Source organism: Schistocerca nitens, chromosome 1, assembly GCF_023898315.1.
Source record: "Schistocerca nitens isolate TAMUIC-IGC-003100 chromosome 1, iqSchNite1.1, whole genome shotgun sequence".
NCBI classification, from domain to species: domain Eukaryota; kingdom Metazoa; phylum Arthropoda; class Insecta; order Orthoptera; family Acrididae; genus Schistocerca; species Schistocerca nitens.
In genome coordinates this window covers 769,749,719-769,774,307 of record NC_064614.1, presented here as the reverse complement: position 1 = coordinate 769,774,307, position 24,589 = coordinate 769,749,719, and the positions used below count along the sequence as shown (strand labels likewise).

The 24,589-nt window shown below is 40.0% G+C and overlaps 1 protein-coding gene across 14 annotated transcripts in view; it reads left to right on the top strand.

The window, feature by feature from the left end:
• LOC126261336 (calcium/calmodulin-dependent protein kinase type II alpha chain) overlaps window positions 1–24,589 on the top strand; it is a 1,016,317-nt gene that overhangs the window by 916,723 nt on the left and 75,005 nt on the right. For 7 of the 14 annotated variants that reach the window (XM_049958533.1, XM_049958530.1, XM_049958532.1 and 4 more), the window contains 2 exons: window positions 1,033–1,089; window positions 15,089–15,151. The exons of 2 other annotated variants lie outside the window; for them this stretch is intronic. In XM_049958533.1, coding sequence (XP_049814490.1) covers window positions 1,033–1,089; window positions 15,089–15,151 — 120 coding nt within the window. The remainder of the gene's footprint in view (window positions 1–1,032; window positions 1,090–15,088; window positions 15,152–24,589) is intronic. 5 more of the 14 variants (XM_049958540.1, XM_049958536.1, XM_049958531.1 and 2 more) reach the window with 2 other exon arrangements.

Here is a 24,589-nt window from a genome sequence, read left to right as displayed (position 1 = left end):
TTTATTTGATACTTTATTTTCATGCATGTCTTATGCTCTGTAACAAAGTTAATAGAGCAATATTTTAATTTCATATGTCTGCAGCTCACTGTGTGTCTGCAGATACTTGAGAAGCTGAATGTAGCAACTGTTTCCAGTGACTTCTCGCATTCTGTGTGTGCATTTGTTTTTCCACAAACAAATGTGTGTCCTTGAGAGCACACACACATTTGCGCAAATGCATTTCTGTGTAAATTTTGACACTTTATGGCTTACTGTTTTAATTTTCTGGGAGCTGTTATGTTTCATTTATTTGCAATAATATTATAGTTCACTTCCTCTATATGCCCTTTCTCCCTTTCAGCTGTTTCCACACTTCACCTTCCCCTGTCTGGCCCCCAAATCCTCTACTTCAACTTTCCTTACCTCTTGTCCCTGCCACCTTTGCCCCTGTCCCCACTATCATTTTTCATTTCCATAGCATCTTTTTACTCTCTCTTCTAATCTTCTAACCTATCTTTACCCTCTTAGTTTCTCCATCTTTTATGCTTCTCCCCCACAACTTTGTCTACTACACTCTTCGCATTACTCCTCTCCTCTACTTTCTCTGCATTTTTTCTGATTTCTTTTCACCTACTCATCTCTCCATCATTACCCCTTCTCTTCACCCACACCTTCCCACTATCTCTCCCACATTTGGCCCCCTTTCATTTCTTTATTACTTTGCCCTCTCCTTTCCGTGTGCTCATCCATCCATCTTTACCCCATCTGCACTCTCACATCTTGTTCCCACAACCATTTATTATAAACTCTCATCTTGTCCTGTACCCTCAACAGCTTCCCTCTGCCTTGCTACCCTGTCCTCCTCATGCTTTGCACTTTCTCTCCACTCCTTTATGCATTCTCCCTTTTTCTAGTTATATTGCCCCCTCCTTTCACTTTCTGTATTGCAGTAGCTTTTTCTATGTCAAAAATTAAAAATATTTTTTTCGATGCATGTAATTTACTTTTCTCTTGTTTTGTTTGCTTGTGCATTTAACAACTGTCAAACAGAGGACTCTGAGATTCTTGGCTACCAACCCTTGGACTGTGATTCAGATGATACTGATGGTGAGTGAGAGATGTCTGTTAATTTTCTGCAGGTCAAGCTGGATCATATAATTATTTAAATTGTGTTTAATTTCAAAGTTACTGACATTTTCACTTATAATTGTTTTAAACTACATAACTCACTGAGCTTAAATACTGTGCTAAAAATCAGTGCAGAAGACTTCAGCAGGGCTCCACAATTTTGAATGTGTATCTTCACATAACAGTTTGAAGTCAGCATATATTTGGTGTCCCTAGAGGAATGGTCAGTATTCAGGAATATGACAGTAATGCTTATGTGAAGCAGAAAATTATGTGTGGTCATATGCCTTGTTCCAAATGGTTCCCGAAGTAGTACACATTTTACGTACATTTGTTTTCGGGCTTGTGGATTCCTGTTAAGTGTTAATATTATTTAACATACTAAAATTCCATTTAATACTCTGTTCAGTACATTAAGGAATTCACTTTCCCTTTTATGTGTTCCATTGCAGTTTATTTCCAAAATCATGATGATGCATGCATCTCAACATATCCTGTAATAGGCAATGGTGAGACATGTGTTAGTATGCTTTTGGAAATTAATTGCAGTGGATCAAGTGAAAGTGAAAGTGTTGTCCGTAATTTAGTGAACAGAGTATTAAATGGTTGTGTGATATGTTAATATCACTTAACATTTTACAGGATGCCATTAGCCCCAAAAAACAATTGTACATTAAATGTGTTCTATATCAGAAACCATTCTAATAGGGCTTATGCCCATATGAAGTTTCTTGTTTCAAGTGAGCATTCCTGTCATATCCCTGAATATTGCCTATTCCTCCTGGGACACTCTATACAGTTCTGACTTGGTGATGACTCAGTTGTATTAAACATATTTGATCATGTATCTAGCTAGTTTAAAACACATCAACTTGTTACATTGTAGAAAATTCTGATAAGCAGCATTGAAGTCCTTGAAAATAAATAAACAAATGTGTGCATTAACTGAAATCGTCCTATGAGTATCAGGATATCATGACAAATTCCAACTAGTATCAACAGAATGAATTTTAAGCAGAAGGGTGAGGCTGAAATTAGATTAAGAAAATATGTGTTAGATTGTCTGAAGTAAATGTTCCAGCTACTTCATCAGATAAATAGTCAATTGTGAATAAATACAAGGCATATAGAAATCAGTTTATAACAACATTGGTATGTTTTTTTGTTATATTGTCAATAGAAAGTAAAATATTTTCAAGTTCTCACACTAATATGGTTGGTGTTAAGCATTCATGACCTACTTTTTTGCTACAGCTATATAAATACTTCTGTACTAGTTCCTGTGGATCTCATTTTGGACATTGGTGATATTTGTTTCATGCACATTGGGCTGTGGACATATTTCTCTGAAAAAATTTTTGTCTCCCAATGCTGGAGACATTATTAGATGCTATAGAGATTGAAATAGAAAAGAAGAAAGATTGAAATTAGATAAGTTGTGGACCTTACAGTAGTGCTAAAAGAGCAAAGAGCACCAACTCTTTTCTGCTACAAACTCCATAACATTTGTTGAACAACTACACAATCTCGGGCAGTTATTTGATAAGGTCATGAAACAACTGTTGTGTGACTGCATATAAACAATTTGGCTTCCTGAGCATGCTGAAGTTTGAGACTATTATCTGAGTCTGTCTAGCCCCTTGCAACGAAGCAAGCTGGGATCTCTTTACTTCCTCTCTTGTTTTGCCGTATGCCCCCATAAATTCATTTTATTTTCATTTTTGCCTAATTACCATTAACACGCATGAGCATGATCAGCATTTCCAAAAAATTTAAAGGTCGGCCCTCAGCCTTAAGGGATATAACACCAGGTCTAATTTTGTGCTTAGTTTTGTGTATGTAATTAATTTCGTAATTTATTTTGACCATTCCTAGTTACCATCTTTTGTTAAAGGGTGAAATCAGTAATTATTTCGTGACTTAGATTCTATTGTTGACTTATAACCAAATGTAAATTCTTTACTAATAATAAACATTTGGAAGAAGAGCTACTAGGATTCTTAAAGTTTTTTATTTGACTCTATTCGGAAACATATTAGCAAACCCAGCCCTTAATTAATTCCAAAATAATTATCAAGTTTGTCAAAAGTATTTTTTGTATAAATTGTTAACTTCATTATTTAAACAAATAATTTGGCCTAACCTTTGCAGTAGAAAGAACTGTTAAAAAGAAGGAATTTTTCAATGTATTCAGTTAATTGAATGACTTATGTTTTAATTGTAATTCCTGTAACTTAAACATCGAACAATGTATAGTTTCAGTGCCTATTATTATGAGAATATATAAAGGACCAACTTTGGTCCCAGGACAGTCTGTCCACGACCAATTTTCAGGCATGGTTCACAACAAAGCATCAACTTAACAGTGGAATAAGTGTAACACAAATAGGCCTTGTGTTAGAACAATTAATGACAATGTCTGTTTAATTTGTTTGAAAAATAGTGTCACATGTACCAGATTATTCTACAAAAACTGTGAACTGTGTGGTTAGGTTTTTACTGCTCATAGATGTTCAACAACAAAGTATTGTAGCAGTATGCTGATGTTACCTGCAACCTATTAATGAGACTTATCAACATTTACCAATAGTGAACTGCCATATAATTGTGTAATATTGAGGGGGTTGTGAACAGTGAAAGTAAAGAACTGTGGAACGCAATTGTGCAACTGAAAGCTACATCATTTACAGTATTCAGTGTTGAACTTCCACCCCCCATTTTTCAGCCAGTATAATAATGCAGGACTAGCAACGAAGAAATAAAGCGGGTGAACGTCACACCCTGATGACATCTCCAGCAATGGTAGGTGAAATATTAGACAGAGAAATATGCTTTGTGCCATGGCTTAATGCCCATAAAACAAAAAACCCCTAGAATTCAAGTAGTAGCTTTGAAAGCCTGCATTGTATGAAACCATTAACAGTTTTAAGTCCAAGGTGTCTTCCACTGCCTAACAACAATATTATGAGTTACATTTATTCATTTGTATTATCTGTACGCAATGTAGTTGAAATAAGGGAACTGGACTATAAAATAATGAAACAGATCCTTGTCTATACATGGAGTCCAGCTACTAACATGAAGACTGCAGCCCCTCTCTCTCTCTCTCTCTCTCTCTCTCTCACTGACACACACTCTCTCTCTCTTACACATACACACACACAGTGTCATATTCTACAAAATTCACCTTCTCATCTTATTCTGCTGTTATCCACAGTCTTTTATGAAACTTCACTGGAGTTTCACAAAAATACATCTTGAGTAATAATTAACAAAATCACAACATATTAAATATCAAACATTGTAGATAGTCATGTTATTAATTTACTGTAAGATATGTGTTTATATGTGGACATCATCGATGATCTTTTATGAAACTTGCATGACATTTCACAAAAATTGCTTTTAATGTAAAGTTTATACATATCTGAGGATTAGTACCATAGTCAGGACTCATGTTTTTCTTTCAATTTTTGGTTATCATAGCTTCAAATAAATGTCCTATTTTCATAGTAACTGGAAGTTGTATAACAATACACATATTTTGAATGAGCATAAGTCATGAAATATAATATTTGTGAATCTGCAGTTTTCTTGTGTTTGAAATGCAATTTCTCATTCCTGTAAATCATAAACTCAGTCCTTCTTGTTACTAGATGAGTTTTTGCTATGCTTCTTTGAAGTTTCATTGACTAGAGAGGCAGATAGGAAAATAGATAAGAATCAGTACTTTTTTCAGTAAAATATAATAAATGTGATTAATAATTATTCATAGCAATGTAGACAATAACTTTTGTTTTTTCATAATATAAACCAGGGTAGACCTGGTGGCTAGTGATGTGCCTGGAAACTGAAAAATCATGGGATCAGATCCCAGTTGGACCATGGACCATGGTTTGGATTCACATTAAACTGTAGATCTCTGTTACCCAGTTAGACAGTTGGTACAGGTTAGGGATTCACAAGTCACCAAACTGGTATCCATGTGAAATACTTGTGTTTGGCTATTGAGCCGCATGCATTATTATTATTATTATTATTATTATTATTATTATTATTATTATTACTATAAATCAATGAAAGATTTGAAAGCAAATTTGCTGTGTCTCCCATAAAGTGAAACGAAGAAGTGCAATCTTCCGAGAAGCTCAACAGGTTTACATTCACATTAATGCAACAATTGTTCCGTATCACAATGAAAAAGAGAGAAATTTTTTGCTGGAAATAAAAGAAAATACAGTGTAAAACAAGTGTTTGAGGGAAACATTGAAGGCATACTTAGATCAGTATTTGGACATTTAAGTGCATTAATTTTACTCTGGAAGTATACTTTCCTTTGGAAGTAGTATCCTCTCATTGGGATCAAAAATACTCTTGTGCATTTAATTAGTGAAAAGTTTTTTCTACATCCAGTTTTGTTAACTCTCTGAAACACTGGTCTCTATTCTTTCACTGTTCTTCTAATAATCTGACTGAGAGTAAGTGTGTGTGCTTTCACCATGCTATTGAAATAGGAGTTTAAGTAAAATGAACAATGTAACATTACACTCACATGCACAGGTGTCAAAATCAGGCTTAAATCAAATATCAGATTATCACATCTGCCAGACATTTTATTGCATTTGTCTGACCGTCTCAGATCAGATAGACATTATCTTCATGGATTGGTAAATTGCATAAAGAGAGAAATTTGTTAAGTGCACATAGAGACAGGCAAGCTGCCAGTTGTATTCAAAAAGTGCTACTCTCAATTCAACAAATAGAAATACATACATGTAAATACAAAAAGTACTCCTAGCTTTCTGTACCTCAAGGCCTTCTTCAGTTGAGAAAAGAGGAGATAGTTGTGAGAGAATGAAAAGGACAAACCCATGTTGTGTATGAAGGAAAGGGGGCAGAGACAAAGGAAAATCTGCCAGAGAGAGTAGGAGGTTGAAGGTAGTATGTCAATGAGCACTATAGCCACTTTTGTTCAAACATACGAAACAGAACAGAGAGACTTATAAGTAAAGAAAGATGTAGTGAAAAAGAGAAAGGAAAACTGGAAAAATAAAACAAATCATTTACTACAATTTTTGGTTTTTCTTTCCATTAGTCATTGTCTTTTATTTTTCTATATACACTCCTGGAAATGGAAAACAGAACACATTGACACCGGTGTGTCAGACCCACCATACTTGCTCCGGACACTGCGAGAGGGCTGTACAAGCAATGATCACACGCACGGCACAGCGGACACACCAGGAATTGTGGTGTTGGCCGTTGAATGGCGCTAGCTGCGCAGCATTTGTGCACCGCCGCCATCAGTGTCAGCCAGTTTGCCGTGGCATACGGAGCTCCATCGCAGTCTTTAACACTGGTAGCATGCCGCGACAGCGTGGACGTGAACCGTATGTGCAGTTGACGGACTTTGAGCGAGGGCGTATAGTGGGCATGCGGGAGGCCGGGTGGACGTACCGCCGAATTGCTCAACACGTGGGGCGTGAGGTCTCCACAGTACATCGATGTTGTCGCCAGTGGTCGGCGGAAGGTGCACGTGCCCGTCGACCTGGGACCGGACCGCAGCGACGCACGGATGCACGCCAAGACCGTAGGATCCTACGCAGTGCCGTAGGGGACCGCACCGCCACTTCCCAGCAAATTAGGGACACTGTTGCTCCTGGGGTATCGGCGAGGACCATTCGCAACCATCTCCATGAAGCTGGGCTACGGTCCCGCACACCGTTAGGCCGTCTTCCGCTCACGCCCCAACATCGTGCAGCCCGCCTCCAGTGGTGTCGCGACAGGCGTGAATGGAGGGACGAATGGAGACGTGTCGTCTTCAGCGATGAGAGTCGCTTCTACCTTGGTGCCAATGATGGTCGTATGCGTGTTTGGCGCCGTGCAGGTGAGCGCCACAATCAGGACTGCATACGACCGAGGCACACAGGGCCAACACCCGGCATCATGGTGTGGGGAGCGATCTCCTACACTGGCCGTACACCACTGGTGATCGTCGAGGGGACACTGAATAGTGCACGGTACATCCAAACCGTCATCGAACCCATCGTTCTACCATTCCTAGACCGGCAAGGGAACTTGCTGTTCCAACAGGACAATGCACGTCCGCATGTATCCCGTGCCACCCAACGTGCTCTAGAAGGTGTAAGTCAACTACCCTGGCCAGCAAGATCTCCGGATCTGTCCCCCATTGAGCATGTTTGGGACTGGATGAAGCGTCGTCTCACGCGGTCTGCACGTCCAGCACGAACGCTGGTCCAACTGAGGTGCCAGGTGGAAATGGCATGGCAAGCCATTCCACAGGACTACATCCAGCATCTCTACGATCGTCTCCATGGGAGAATAGCAGCCTGCATTGCTGCGAAAGGTGGATATACACTGTACTAGTGCCGACATTGTGCATGTTCTGTTGCCTGTGTCTATGCGCCTGTGGTTCTGTCAGTGTGATCATGTGATGTATCTGACCCCAGGAATGTGTCAATAAAGTTTCCCCTTCCTGGGACAATGAATTCACGGTGTTCTTATTTCAATTTCCAGGAGTGTAGATCTTTATTTCTTATTTGACCCCCTTAATTTTCAATGAACTGCTGCAGAAACATTGATTTATGGTGTACTATCTTTGCTTCCCCTACTTCCTGTACCTCATGGGTCCCTCTTAATCTGTGTTGTGAGTGACCTGCTTTCCTTCCCAACTTTTCCCACCTATTTCTTCTTTCTCATTTACAGCAGAAATCTGTGGTTACAAAAACTTTGATTGCTATTTTCATGTGTTTCTGTCAGCTGTAGTGGTAGTTGAACCTTCTGAAGATAAGAAAAGGCAAAAGTAGTAAATTATGAACACTTATGTGTATTTTAAAACAATGATGCAGTGTAAATATTTTAGTGCTGAAATAGTTACTAGCAAAATTTTTATTGTAAGTGTTTAGGCTTTTGTGGCCAAATTCTATTCCCAAAAAATTCATCTATACTGTTCATTGTATTACATATTTTGATGAAAGCCACTTGTGATAGTGTCTAAAATGTGTATATATTTTACAATATGACCCATTTTACAATCCAGACAACTTTTATGAAAAGATTTTTATTATTGCAAACAAGAATGGAGTATGGAACTTCCTGGCAGATTAAAACTGTGTGCCGGACTGAGATTCGAACTTGAGACATTAACCTTTCGCGGGCAAGTGCTCTACGATCTGAGCTACCCAAGCACAACTCACTCCCTGTCCTCACAGGTTTACTTCTGCTAGTGCCTCGTCTCATTCAAGAATGGAGTACATTAATTATATTCACTTGACTATATTTTTGGGAAAAGGTAGAACAATTGTGTTCTGACTTAATAAACAAATTTAAACGGATGTAATCTTGTGTTTATACTACAGTGGTGATTCTACACATGCTGTTGTGTGTTAATATTTCTGTGTTTCATCTTTTTGTCATACTAATTATAGTTGTAGTATATTAATGAGTAGGATCCTTCTACATAGAGAGCATAACTTTGTTATTACTTGTGAGTGCTGTCAGTCTCAGCTTTATAGGCACTATGTTCATAAATGTTGTGACAAGAAGGGCATTGAGCCTAGTGACAGATGACAAATCAATAATAACTACAAAGTAATGAGGTGCCTACACTGCTGCAGCAAACTAACACTTGCAAATAACAGAAGAGAAATCCGTTTGGGTCATTAATCCTTTGGCTGCTCAGAGAAAGCTGTAATATACTCTTAAATTCTCATAATACAGGTGTATACCATATTATTTACTACTGATTCGATTTTAATATATTTTGTAGCAAGGAAAAGAAAAGATAGTTTCATAGCATATCATACATCCCTTTTTTTATTTTATCTGTCTTTATTGTGAAGCATCAAATGTGATGATATCTATCTCATAGTAATTATATCAAAATGATTAAAAATTCATGTCAACAAAGTTGAATGATCATCTGTGTGGTCTAAATCCAATGAAAAGTAGTGGAGAGTGCCCATCAAAAACACTGCAGTTCAGTTAGTACATAGGTCTGAACAGTTAAGTTAATGAAACTTCTAGAGCAGTCAAGTGCACCGCATGCATATTGGTGTATAAGAGCTGTAGCAGTCAACCACACATTGAACATGTCACACTTGGACTACTATAACAATCTGCAACAATTGAAGTGGTAAAATAAGTACATATTTTTTATTGTAATGAGCACCAACTCCAGTATTTATGGTGGTCACATAATATCCTTCTACAGCTTCATGTCTTGATGTGTTTGAAGATGAATTTCTTTATTGCGTATATATCCTCTTCATAATGGTTAAATTCCATGTCCCTATTGTCATAATCATTTCATTCTTCTTTTGTTTACGTCGCAGTATAAGGAGTGACCTACTGGGTGCGGATTCCCAGCCCGGTTCAAGTGTGACTTCCAATGTTTAGCCCACATTTTCTAGGGCCTTCCCCATTCAGGGTGGGCAGCGGTCATGAAGAATGAAATGATTATGACAATAGGGACATGGAATGTCAGGACCCTCCTGGACGTGAACAATTACAGACCAGAGAGAAGAACTGCTCTTATCACCCAAGAACTAGCCAGGCTAGATATAGACATAGCTGCCTTGAGAGAGACAAGACTCTCAGGTGAGCAACACATTAGTGACGTACGTTCAGGGTACACCATCTTCTGGAAGGGAAAGGATGCAGGAGAACCACGCATCCATGGTGCCGTGTTTGCCGTAAAAACGAAAATAGTGAAAGATCTTCGACTTACACCTGTCTCAATTAATGAAAGACTGATGACTCTTAGAGTACCCATTGGTTCAGACAGATTCATCACCTTCGTCTCTGCATATGCTCCTACTTTAGACAGTGATGAAGACACAAAGAATCAGTTCTACCACTAACTGAACAGTACTCTCTCTAAAATACCCATTCAACATAAATTAATTTTACTTGGTGATTTCAATGCCAGAGTGGGAAGGGACAACCGTTTTTGGAGAGACGTCATGGGTGAACAAGGGGTGGGAAACTGCAGTGCAAATGGGTTGTTACTTCTTGGTCTATGTGCTGAGCACGAGCTTTTCATCTCCAATAACCAATTCCGTTTGTGTAACTGCTATAAGACCACATGGATGCACCCACGCTCCAAACATTGGCATCTTATAGAATACGTTATTGCGCGACAGCGTGACAAGAAAGACATTCTCATCACAAAAGCAGCACTAAACATTGATGAGTGCTGGACTGACCATAGACTTTTAGTCAGCCGTTTGAGAGTACCAAAGTATTGCAAGCCACGATCCCACTTTTCAAACCCACCACGCAGAAAATTCAACATAAGCAACCTGAACAACAAAAACGTTCGCTCACACTTCCAAGACATACTGTCTGAACAACTTAACAAAGCTCCAGCAACCACAGATGACGTCGAACAAGAATGGACCACATTAAAGAACATCATCAAAGAAACTGCTGAGAATGTTGTTGGTTTTAGTGCACGGAAAAGAAGTGACTTGTTTGATGACAACCATGGAGAAATCCAAGCCATCATCAATGCAAAGCGGGATGCTTACCTATTCCTTGCTCAAGATCCGTCCTGCGCAGAAAAGAAAGCACACTTTCAAGAACTCAAGCAGAAATGTCAAAGTGAAATACGAGTAATCAAGAACAAATGGTGGCAACAGAAAGCCACAGAACTCCAAAATCTTTCTGATGAAAGGAACCTGCATGGCTTTTACGCTGGTATTAAAGAGCTGTATGGACCTATCCGCTCCTCATCAGGAACACTGAAAGCTGCTGACAACTCCACCATTCTTACTGAAAGTCAGGACATCTTAAATCGTTGGAAAGAGCACTTCAGCTCACTGTTAAACCGCCCTTCTACTACCGCTGGAGATTTTCTCAAAAATGTCCCACAGCACCCTCCAAAACCCTGGATGGCTGATCCTCCAACTTTTCGAGAATTTTGCAAGGCACTCAAGAGTTTGAAACCTGGGAAGGCTCCTGGACCTGACAGCTTCCCGATGGAGCTTATTGAGGGTGGCGGCTTGCCTCTAAAAACTAGACTCTTCTCACTCATTCTATTAATGTGGGAAACCTGCAAGGTACCAGCTGACTTGAAGAACTCCACAATTGTCACCATCTTCAAGAAGGGCGACAGAAGCGTCTGTGGTAACTACCGGGGAATATCTCTCCTCTCTGTCACTGGAAAAATTTTTGCAAGAATCCTTTTAAATCACCTCCAGACACTTTCAGAGACTATACTACCTGAGTCTCAATACGGGTTTCGACCTTCAAGAGGGACAATTGACATGATTTTCTGTGCACGACAACTACAGGAGAAGTGCAGAGAACAGCAAAAGCCCTTACTACTTGTTTTCTACAACCTAGAAAAGGCCTTTGATACAGTTCCCAGAGAAGCCATGTGGATGGTCTTAAAACGCTTCGGCTGCCCTGAACATTTTGTTGACCTGATTGAAGCTCTGCACGATGATATGACTGGACAGGTCCTCTGCCAGAATGAAACAACTGGTGAATTCCCAATAACAAGTGGGCTTAAACAAGGATGCGTTCTTGCACCAACATTATTTGCATTGTATCTGGCAGCTATGCTTTACGAGACAACCGTAAACAATGCAGGAATAGAACTAAAGTACAGGTTTGATGTAGGATTATTCAACCAAACCAGACTCCATTCAAAAAGGTTCACCAGTACCACTCGTGTGACAGAGCTGCAGTATGCTGATGACAATGCTTCTCCAGCTCATTCACCTGCAGAGTTGCAGCTGTCAGTTGATTCCTTCAGCAGGGCGTACGAACGATTTGGTCTCATCATCAATATTCCTAAGACAAAGGTGATGGCGCAGACAACTCCTGGCTCCTCCGTTCCTGACTTTAGCATATCCATTTATGATACACCCTTGGAACAAGTGGACCATTTCCTCTACCTGGGAAGCATACTGTCATCTAACTGCTCATCTGGAAAAGATGTGGAGAATAGATTACGTGCTGCCCATGTAACATTTGGACGTCTTACAATGCGTGTCTTCCTGAATAAAGACCTAACACTGTACACCAAACTGATGGTGTACAAAGCTGTAGTCATTTCTACCCTGCTCTATGGTTGCGAAACCTGGACGTTATATCGCTGCGATCTGAAGAAACTAGAACGCTTCAACCAACAGAAGCTAAGATATATCATGAACCTGAAATGGGATGACTTCATATCCAACACGGCTGTTCTAGAGAAAGCAAAAATGCATAGCATGGAAGCTCTTATCATTGGGCATCAACTCAGATGGGTCGGACATGTCCAGCGGATGAAAAATGACAGACTTCCACGCCAAATGCTGTACAGTGAAGTGAGCACAGGTAAAAGGCCACGAGGTGCCCCTCTCAAACGTTATAAGGATCAGTACAAGAAAAATCTGAAAAACTTGAACATCGATCCAAGTAACTGGTCCACAATAGCAGAAGACCGAAGTCGCTGGCGCTCAGTTACCTCAAATGCTCTTCAAAACTTTGAGCTGGAACATCAAAGAATGGAGAATGACAAACGCCAGAGACGTAAACTCCTCCAGGCTCAGCCACGTCCTCCACCTTCCATCAGCTGTAATGTCTGTGGCCGCCTGTTCCACGCTAGGATTGGATTGCTAAGCCATCAACGACACTTCCACGCCTGAACCGTGACAAAGGAAATCTCAGGAGAGAAATGAAAACTCGGATACGAGTATCAGCCGACAACGACGACGAACGGTTAAAATACCTACTATATTAATGAGATTGAAATTTTTGGACTAATTCACATGACACACTTCAAATTAAAGTATTTCTCTTTTCCTCTCCACTTTCATTCCATTTCAAATTAATATTTATATCAATCATCTTGGGTGATTTTCCCTCACTATAATGCGTGTTAACTTTTTCTTAATTTTTTCACATTTTCCTCTTGTGGTTCCTGTTCCAGATTACGCCCTTATGTTCTCACTCTCTTATGAAGAAATTAAAGATATTCATGAGTAGTTACAAAAACTTTTAAACAGAATTTAATTAGATGATTTTAAAGAAACTGCCGAAATTAGAATGAGAAAACCAATTCCTTCATAGGACATTCCCCGTTTGGAACCAGAAATTTTAGAACAACCATGTGAATGGAATCCTCTGAGAAAAGTAAAATATACATTCTAGACATATTCTTCAAAGAAAAGCAAACAGAGAGATTTACTAAGGCTGAATACATCCTTTCAAATAGTGAAGAAATGGTGGACGATATTCCAGGCTCAAATTCTGTGAACTTGAACAGTTACTCTATTGAACTGGAAATCTCCATATTTCCAAGTTTGGAGTGGAAATAGTTATAATTTTCCCACAATATTTCAACATCTGTCATAGCTGACACAAGTCAATAGCAACTGCCAAAGAAACAAGAGTGACATACATGCCATTTACTGACACAGTCTCTGGAAACAATGCAAGGATACCTGGAAAACATGGTTTCCAATGTATATTGATGCCCCCCCCCCAACAGAGATGAATGGTCAACTATTCTGTGTTAAAGATGGTTATACCTCTATAACTGATTATAACAGACTATGTGTCATGTGATGTGGTGTATCGTAGACAAACTGTAAAAATGTGGAACAAATATGTAAAGAACACCAGCATCATACTGGACTCAAGGAGCCAACTAAATTAGTGGTCACAAATACTGTCCCTTTCCAGTGACCATAAAATGAAACAGGAAGCATTGTGATAAAGGAGGCAATCAAGATTAGCATGTTGGATAAAGTAATCAGCAGAGCTAGAAGATTAAAGATATTTTTTCTGGATTCCTTGGAACATATTTATTTACACATGTTTGTCCTAATTATGTGTATGAATTGATAATTTTAAATTCACTGACTCAGATAATAATTCTTACTTATTGCGTATTTTGTGCAGTCTGTCTAATTTTAGAGCTATTGATTAAATTGTAGTTCCTGATTATGTTCTTGCTTATTTGTACATCTGACTGCAAAGAAAATTTGAAGTAAGTGATCCGCTGAGGAACAAAATAGTAGAAGGTGCAGAGTAAGATGCTGAATAATGTTGATGTTACAGCGTAAACAAAATATGACATGCTTTCAGTTCTGTAGCAATTTATTTTCAAAGTTTGGAAAGTAACTACACTTTCTTATGTGTACAGTTCACTTCACATGATCCAGGGTTTGCTTTCTTTTTTTTTTTTAGCAGGACTTTTCCCTAATTTTCAATAGAAATGAACCATTGTATCCAATATAATAGATGTTCATTGTATAAGATAGATAAGTTTCAAACTCATTTTTATATTTTTTTCTTCAGATACAATATAAAATGATAAATATACAGAGTAATTAAAATCAGACAAGCATGATCCAAGCATGTGCATACAAGCTGCAACAAAAAGCATTTAGTAGTTACAGTGCTATTTCCTTTATTTAGAAATCTATTGAAGAGCACATTAGTAGTGAGAGTGTGGGAAATACACTACCTTATTTACATGCAGAACAACAACTTTCATATCTACCTGAAAGATGTATATTGTCAAGCTTTGTTTAGTAAATTGCAGTCTCAGCATTGTGCACTAATTTCTCTTTTTAGAAATGTTACTAGCGAATATGATCGGCATCCTTACTTTAAACTCTTCTTTTCTGTTATTGTTTCAATTAACTTCTATCTTTCCCTGTGATGTTCCTCATCAGCAAATATGAGTGAGTACTTTCTGATTTCTGTTTCACTTGATGTCAGGGAAGCCTTGTGTAGTATCATTTCATAAAAATTACATGGCCAACAACATACAATTAAAAATTTGTATTTTTTACGTGGTAAAACTAGATATTTATTTTCATTAAAATGAAAAATTCAGGATTGTTTCCATTTTAGTAACATGTATTGTATGTTGGTGGTCCCATAAACTGGAAGATTTCTGCATTGTATATATTTATATATTTTTTCTAATCTTTTGGGTGATCATTACTTGTAGAGATAAGGATTCTGTGCCCAAACAAGACTTGCTCCCAGCTATCAACAAACTCTTATGGATCAGGTAAGATAGATAGTGTGCCATAAGCAGAAACTGCATAAAAATAATTTGTTATGTTTCATTCTTTGTATGTGGGTCTTTGAAATTGCACGCTTTGATGTTATTTTATTATGATTTGACATAAGCCTATTTTTTAAAAAAGATTAACAGTGTTATTGTAGTTGAGCATTTTGCTGAAGAGCAGTACCTGACACTAAATCTTAATAGAAATTTAAGAGTCTAGTTCATATATTTTTCTGTTGACAGTGAGTTTGTTTCAGTATCTCTGACTTGATTTTTGTTACATTTCAGTATTGATGAAAGTAAAACATGAAAGCAGATAAAAATAAGCCAAAAGAATTAATTAAGACTGACACATTAAAAATGCAATTATACATGTCCCAAAAACACAATTATTTCTATTACTATTGATTGAATTCTCATTGTCATTTAACCACCTACATTTACAAACAACATCTTTCAATTTTTCTTTATATCATTTGGTCTGCACTTTACAGATTGCAGCTTTGTATTGTACAAATTAATATAATGATGTGCACAGTAGCCATACAAACTCTTTGTCAACTACTATAGTTGGAGTCACGGATGATGGTGGTTGCGTTTATGCTTGTTCTGTGCACCTACATCATGCAATCTCCAACAGCCAATGAACATTCAGTACTGTTTTGAGTGCTGTCCTGTGAATTTTATTGCCAATGTGAGCGTTAAACATGATTGTAGCATGTTATTTAGTGAATTTTTATTCCATTCGTTGTGAGTTGTCATTGCTGATGGTGGTGGTAAGGGACAAATTCTACATAAGCTAGTGAGAGACATAATGTGGAGCATACATGCTTTTTTAATGCACAAAGCATGTATATGTGCATATCACAACTGCCCCTTGGAACTAGCAACAATGCAGTCTCTATCCATGACTCAAGCTGTGAGAATTGCTATTGTTCATGAATCAGACTATAATGTTAAATACAAACATTATTTTTATGTCTTTGGCTAATTGGCGTAACAGTTAGTGATTGGATTGACATATTTCAGAAACATATCTTTATTTATTTATCATGAACTAACTCATTACAGCTTTAGACGAAGAAACTCCACACTTTAGTACAATTAAAAGTTCTTAGTGTTTCATTTGACAGTGTTGTTACATATGTGAAAAGAACACATTGCTTGTGAAATCTTCTATGGAAACCATGCAGAAATATTGGTTCCCTGTTATATACATTTACAAACGGAAGCTTTTTGTTGTTCATGCTACAGGGCCTGAAGATTACTCTATTGAGGAGTCGAGACAGGTAGCCTAAATAAAAAGCTATAAAAATAATGGCTGTCGGAATATTATTTTTACAATTTATCAACCAGCTGCAGTCCCATACTCCATAATTGAAAGATGGAGCTACATTTACTTTTAAATGAAAGTCCATCTTGATTATGTGTAGCAGGTGCCCATTACGATGAAGTCCACTGCAGTGGTGATGATTTGGGAGATGCAGAGGATGATCAGCAGCACTCTATCACATGGCTGTGAGCTCATGGGTTGTTGAGTTGCAGGTATGGTCTTCAGGACTGACTAATGGATGTCCAGCAGCTGATTATCATGGCAAAGGCACGACACGGTACTGTCTGATGGGTAGCGACACTTGTCATCATCTGAAGTGTAGTATCAAGGTGGCAGGTCAGTCTGGAGCCCAGAATGGAATTCTGGCAGCTGGCTATCAGTCTGGAGTCCAGAGTGTAATTCATTGTCAAGGGACTGACCAGTGACATAAGTATTTGTCAGTATATGAAAACAGGTGTGGTGTCATGTGGACATATTACCAAAAAAATGCAAATAGGTGTCTGCAACTGCAGTGCTGTTTACTGTGACTTGCGCACCATGTATCAGCATGGCTTGTATCTGCAGATGCTGTGGTGGATGCAGGAGTCTTTATGATAAACAGTCCAGCAAATCTTCTATAAAGAAACAACCACTCAAGGTTAAGCAGAGGCCGCACCCGGTCCACAAAGCACATCCGTGAACGTGGTGCCTGAGTATGTCGGTGACCCAGCCCTGCATTTATTACAATCCTTCCCAATTAAGAGAGATTGTACAACCATCTCACAGAAGTGAAGCACCCAAGGGAGGAGGCACTGAGCAGTCACTCAAGGCCTGGAAGTACACACAACAGAATTGGCATTGCCAGTGGAGATGACCTGGCCAGCCACTGGATGGCTGCAGAGGAAGAAGCAGTGGCAACAGTGGCCAGGAGCAGTGTTTTGCAGCACAGGGATAGCTTCAGGCAAACTAGAGTTAACATGACCAGTTCTTGCATGTCAGGATGGATCTGAGTCTTCCTGTGGGCTTGTTAAGGTCTGGAGATGGTTTGGGAGACAGGGAGACATGTTGGAAAGTGGTAGAAAGACCAGTGGTGGACATATTCACAGTCCTTTATTCGATCGTTCAACATGACTCTTACATGAACATGAACAATTCCTTAATTAGGCCATCTGGTTAGTACAGTCATTCAAGAGTATTTCCTTCTTCACGTAATATTCTGTACTGGGTGGCAGGCACAGTCATGACCAATGGCAAAGGGAGGTGAGCTGCTAACTCGATGGAGTGTTGACCCTGTGTGCTGACTCAGTGACAGTTACATGGTTGCCTTGTGTGTGTTCATATAGCTGTGGTGTGGAGCAAGGCCTGGCAGCAGTGTCTACAATCACAACAGGCCTGAATGATGACAAGCTGGTTCAGCCATGGTTAAATACTGTTTCCCCCTGGTCATTCCATGATAACAGCAGTGTTTTTAGGTTATATTGAAGCATCTGGAGCATATCAACGACTGGAAGGTATGGCATAACCTTCTGGGCTGTGCTTGGTTCTGGCCCTTTTGGTCTGACGACACGCGAGATTATCATGCAGTTCAGTGACCAGCACCTGCTGTCTGGTTGTGGCCTCATTGCAATTCTGGACTCAGACTTGTGCTTCAGGTTCTCCTATAGTTTTATCCCCTTGGGCTGGCCACTGGGATGACCATGGGGGCAGCCACAACAGGTCTGGCAGTGACCAGAGGGCAATCCATGATAGAACCAATGAGAGAGCTGGTGTCAACAGCAACAGGTCTAGTGAGGACAGAAGGGCCAGTCACGATTACTGGACTGATGCCAAAGGATCAGCGACAAGTGGGTCAACATCTGATGGTGTCACAAGCAGGGGCTGGGCAAATACTGGAGGACTTCCATCAGAGAACACCATGAACAAGCAACTTATTGCCACATGGCATTACAACATGGTAAGCAAACTTGATGGAAGGTGGCCCAGCTTACCACACATAACTCCTGGACACACTGTCTGAACACTCATCCTGATCATTCCCACTTGAACAGTGAGAAAAACTGTAGAACCTGAGTGAGTGGGGAAACAATCTGCAGCAGGTCCAGAAATTCCTGACTCCAGAATCGCAGGGCCTATGGAAACTATAGCTCCAGACATAGTAAACAGAAAACATTCAGACCCACATGAGAATATTCGGAGAAGAAAGGCAACTTGAACACATACAGAAATATGAGGAATACACCAAGGAACCACTGAAATCAAAACAGACCAACAACATCAAGAGACTGCACATTGAACCAACACATGAATGGACTTTCTGACCTATGTTGAAGAGATAACTTTGCCAAGAACTTGCATTTACCGAGAAATGTGAATACCAATTGCAAAACAAATGCCTACCAAAAGTGATACAGCTGCACAAATGAACATAGACATGAAACCCAATAAAGCAACTGTCCATGTCTAGCGCATGGGTGGGCACACCTCACTCAGTAGTAAGATTTGTGTACTGGCTGTCACAACACAGAAAACATGAATATACTGCACCATCAAGACAAAGTAGCAAACAGGTGAAAATGTAAGTTTTTGAAAACACACAAACAAGAGAGAGAGAGAATGAAATCTTGCTCCAGCAAAAATGAATGAAGTCACATCAGGAAACACTGAAGTACACTACAGAGCAGCCTCGTGTTCCCTGTGCTGTGTGAACATGGCCATGCTTGGGAAGAAGGCTGGCCAAAGCTGCATTGTACAGGTGAAATGCAATATGCCATGGCAGCACCTGGCTCAGTGCGAATGAAGGCAATGGCCAGTTAGTGGATGAGACTAAGAGCTGGCAGTGCAGCCAGTCACAAATGGGAGAGACAGCTTCATCGTCACAGTAGTATATGGTGGACGAGAGAAGAGCACAGTATCATGAATCCATTATCCTCATCACCACTGTTACATACTTGGTTGAGTGGTGCAACAGGTTGATACTGATTTCACACATTGCAGTAACAACTCTTTTTTTATTAACCGTGAACTACACTCAGTGAATCTCTATAGGAAAGCCCATACTTGAGTAGAACTTAAAAGTGTGTAACAGGTGCTAACTATGACATAGTGCACAATTGTCAATAGTGGTGATGAGTTGGGAGGTGCAAAGGGTGATCAGTGTTACTGTACCACCTGGCTGTGAGTTTGTGGGCCATCAAGACACAAGTCTGGTCTTCATGGATATCCAGCAGCTGATGATCCTGGCAAATGCTTGAGATGGCACTGCCTGGTGGGTAGTGGCAGCGCCATGCATTGTGGTCCAAAGTGTAGACTCGAGATGGCTGACGGGCAGTCTAGAGCCTGAAACAGAACTCCAACAGATGGCAATCAGACTGGAGTTCAGAGCGTAGCTCACTATGGAGGGGCTGACCAGTGACATAGGTAATCATCAGCAGAGGAATACAGGACTGATGTCACATGCATACATGACCACACAAATAGATGCCTGCAACTGCAGCACTGATTACCCCAACCTATATGCCACTAATAGGCATGGCTTACACCCCTAGATGCTGTGGCAGCTCCAGGAGGTTCAACAGTGAATCTTCTGATGATAAACAATCTCTCAAGGTAAAGTGGGGGCGTACCTGGTCCACGGAGTACATCTGTGAGTGTGGTGGCTGGGTGTCCAGAAGCCCAGCTTGTATATACAACAGTTATACATCACATTCTATGTTTCATTCATCCTGAAATACAGAATATATAGTAACATGCAATTATAGAAATTATTCGGTTTCTCATACTGGTTTCCAGAATGTTAAATAAATATAATGACAATTATCAGTTGTCATGGTAGGAAAAGAGAGAGAGAGAAAGGGGTGAGGGGGGGGGGGGGGGGGGGCAGGTCAGACTTCTGTAAAGTGTTTAGATAGTTTCTGCTAACAGACCCCCTTATGGCCTTAATGTTCTCCATACCTCACTTTTGTTTAAATATCAATTATCAGATTAATGACAGTTGCTCTGCAACACTGTAAATGAAACTGATTTCCTGTGAACAGGCTGGTGGCTCCAGTATGAAAAATGCCCTAGTAAATATAAAGTTTTCACAAAATAATGCTCCTTTACCAGAGGATGGAGAAAAAAATTAAGTAGAAAATATTGATAAAGTGCAAAGAGGGAAAGACAATGTCACTCAGGCACAAAAGACTAATAATGTGTGTAGTACTTTGTTGACTTTATTGGACAAAACCTGGTGAATTTTTCTCAGGAAGCAGTTGCTGTTTCTAGACAGTTGTGATTTTATAATGTCTTATTGTATTGCTGCTGACCTGTCAATAGTCCTAACTTTCATTGACTGTAGAGCTTCAACTAGCATTTTATCAAATTTATTACTTTCTGACACCAATTCTTTTTATTTGTATATGTGTTTTAAATTAATGCACATGTGTGAAGGTTTTTATGGCAGTGTCATAATGTACATGACTTTAGAGTAAATCTAAGATGTTTAATGCATCTGAAAATTCCATCCGTAATATGATGCAATCTGCAAAGTAATAGCATTTATATAAATTTATGTAATTAAGCATGTAGTTAACATAAAGTGAACAATTTTTGACAGAAAAAATACAATAACTGAAAAAACCAAATTCGAAGAAAAGGATTCATATGCCTATCAGCTGACATAGAGTTTACAGATCATGAAATTTTCTGGATTGCATACAAACAGTTATTCAAAAGATGAACTATTGTTTACCTTTAGAGTGGAGTGCTGATTCACTCTTGGTGACATAAAAAGTGGAGATCAGTGCTAGTTAGGCTTTCAAGCTGCATTTCTTTTTTTTTTTTTTTTTTTTTTTTTTTTTTTTTTTTTTTTTTTTTTTTTTTTTTGGCCATGTAACAGGCTATTCAACAATATACATAAATGCACTTCTCATGCTATGGCACGTTTTTGTCTATTGACTACTTCCTGCTCTGAATAGCAGCTGAAGTTTGAAATGCCAACATAAACTACACTTTTCTATACTTCTTATGTGCACATCAGTCACTCAACACTTCATCTTAAATCATTATTTAATATTATGAGATAAAAGAGAGAAACTTGCAATCTGTATATTTCTCTTTCATGGAACACTGCATTATTTTATAAAGAAATATTACAGGTGCTAAACATATGCATCACCAAGTGTTTACAGCAACAGCAGTACTTCATGCATTGGCACCCAATTCTTGACATTATGTTTTGTCAAATCACTATAAATCATGCTGTAGGAAAAGCTTTTCAGTTAACAACATATTCAATTTTCTCATTGTCCCATATATGTATAATTGTGGAAATAACGATTGCCTAGATTCCTCTCTGTGAACTATTATTAGTCTACATTTTTGTTTAAAATCTCAAGGACAGTGATATGTAGAGTGCTGAAGAGCATTTTCAGATTTATTGAGATTTTGAGCATTTCTGTTAAACCTTCATGTGACCCAAAAAAGCGTCGAGCTTGTACAGATAACACACACGTCAGCAATATTCCATTATTTGTTGTAAACGTATTTTGCATTTCATTTGTAAACCACAATTTCCCACTAAGGTTTCCTACACATAAATTGAACCACACCATTTGTTTTCTCTATCACTGAACCTATATATTCATTTTTCATCACACCCTTGTGCATTGTTACTTGTGAATTACTATATAGGTACTACATTTTTAGATTTCATAACGTGCAAAACTTTACATATTTTTGCATTAAAAGCTAGTTGCAAATCTTTTCACTGGAATCATGCTTTACAATGATCTTGGGTGGATATTGCCTAGGTTTCATCAGATAACACTTACTCACAGATAACAGTGTCATATGTGAAAAGCTTTAGATTTCAACAAGTATTATCCACTAAATTGGAAACCTATCATATGTCCCTTTAGCACACTCCAGTCATAATACTTTATTGTGTTCTACCTGTCAATATGTTATCAGGGAAGTTCCTTTAGCACACTCCAGTCATAATACTTTATTGTGTTCTACCTGTCAATATGTTATCAGGGAAGTTGCAAATATGCCTAGAAGAGTAAACATGTTGAAGCATGGAGAAAAGATTTAGAGTAAAAGCTAATGACAACAAGATAGGATAACAATAGCAGGAGACTAGAAGAGTATAAATATGAAATCTGAACTAGAAATTGAGATACTTCCAAACTAAGGAAAGACCTGAAAGGAGTCTTAGTTTCTATGTAGGCTGTATCAAACATGAGTCACAATTACACTACTGGCCATTAAAATTACTACACCAAGAAGAAATGCAGATGATAAACTGGTAGTCATTGGACAAACATACACTCCTGGAAATGGAAAAAAGAACACATTGACACCGGTGTGTCAGACCCACCATACTTGCTCCAGACACTGCGAGAGGGCTGTACAAGCAATGATCACACGCACGGCACAGCGGACACACCAGGACCTGCGGTGTTGGCCGTCGAATGGCGCTAGCTGCGCAGCATTTGTGCACCGCCGCCGTCAGTGTCAGCCAGTTTGCCGTGGCATACGGAGCTCCATCGCAGTCTTTAACACTGGTAGCATGCCGCGACAGCGTGGACGTGAACCGTATGTGCAGTTGACGGACTTTGAGCGAGGGCATATAGTGGGCATGCGGGAGGCCGGGTGGACGTACCGCCGAATTGCTCAACACGTGGGGCGTGAGGTCTCCACAGTACATCGATGTTGTCGCCAGTGGTCGGCGGAAGGTGCACGTGCCCGTCGACCTGGGACCGGACCGCAGCGACGCACGGATGCACGCCAAGACCGTAGGATCCTACGCAGTGCCGTAGGGGACCGCACCGCCACTTCCCAGCAAATGAGGGACACTGTTGCTCCTGGGGTATCGGCGAGGACCATTCGCAACCGTCTCCATGAAGCTGGGCTACGGTCCCGCACACCGTTAGGCCGTCTTCCGCTCACGCCCCAACATCGTGCAGCCCGCCTCCAGTGGTGTCGCGACAGGCGTGAATGGAGGGACGAATGGAGACGTGTCGTCTTCAGCGATGAGAGTTGCTTCTGCCTTGGTGCCAATGATGGTCGTATGCGTGTTTGGCGCCGTGCAGGTGAGCGCCACAATCAGGACTGCATACGACCAAGGCACACAGGGCCAACACCCGGCATCATGGTGTGGGGAGCGATCTCCTACACTGGCTGTACACCACTGGTGATCGTCGAGGGGACACTGAATAGTGCACGGTACATCCAAACCGTCATCGAACCCATCGTTCTACCATTCCTAGACCGGCAAGGGAACTTGTTGTTCCAACAGGACAATGCACGTCCGCATGTATCCCGTGCCACCCAACGTGCTCTAGAAGGTGTAAGTCAACTACCCTGGCCAGCAAGATCTCCGGATCTGTCCCCCATTGAGCATGTTTGGGACTGGATAAAGCATCGTCTCACGCGGTCTGCACGTCCAGCACGAACGCTGGTCCAAGTGAGGCGCCAGGTGGAAATGGCATGGCAAGCCGTTCCACAGGACTACATCCAGCATCTCTACGATCGTCTCCATGGGAGAATAGCAGCCTGCATTGCTGCGAAAGGTGGATATACACTGTACTAGTGCCGACATTGTGCATGCTCTGTTGCCTGTGTCTATGTGCCTGTGGTTCTGTCAGTGTGATCATGTGATGTATCTGACCCCAGGAATGTGTCAATAAAGTTTCCCCTTCCTGGGACAATGAATTCACGGTGTTCTTATTTCAATTTCCAGGAGTGTATTATACTAGAACTAACGTGTGATTACATTTTCATGCAATTTGGGTGCATAGAACCTCAGAAACCAGCACCCAGAACAACCACCTTTGGTCGTAATAACGGCCTTAATACACCTGGGCATTGAGTCAAACAGAGCTTGGATAGAGTGTACAGGTACAGCTGCCCACGCAGCTACAACACGATACTACAGTTCATCAAGAGTAGTAACTGGCGTATTGTGATGAGCCAGTTGCTTGGCCACCATTGACCAGACGTTTTCAATTGGTGTGAGATGTGGAGAATGTGCTGGCCAGGGCGGCAATCGAACATGTTCTGTATCCAGAAAGGCCCGTACAGGACCTGCAACATGCGGTCATGCATTATCCTGCTGGAATGTAGGGTTTCGCAGGGATCGAATG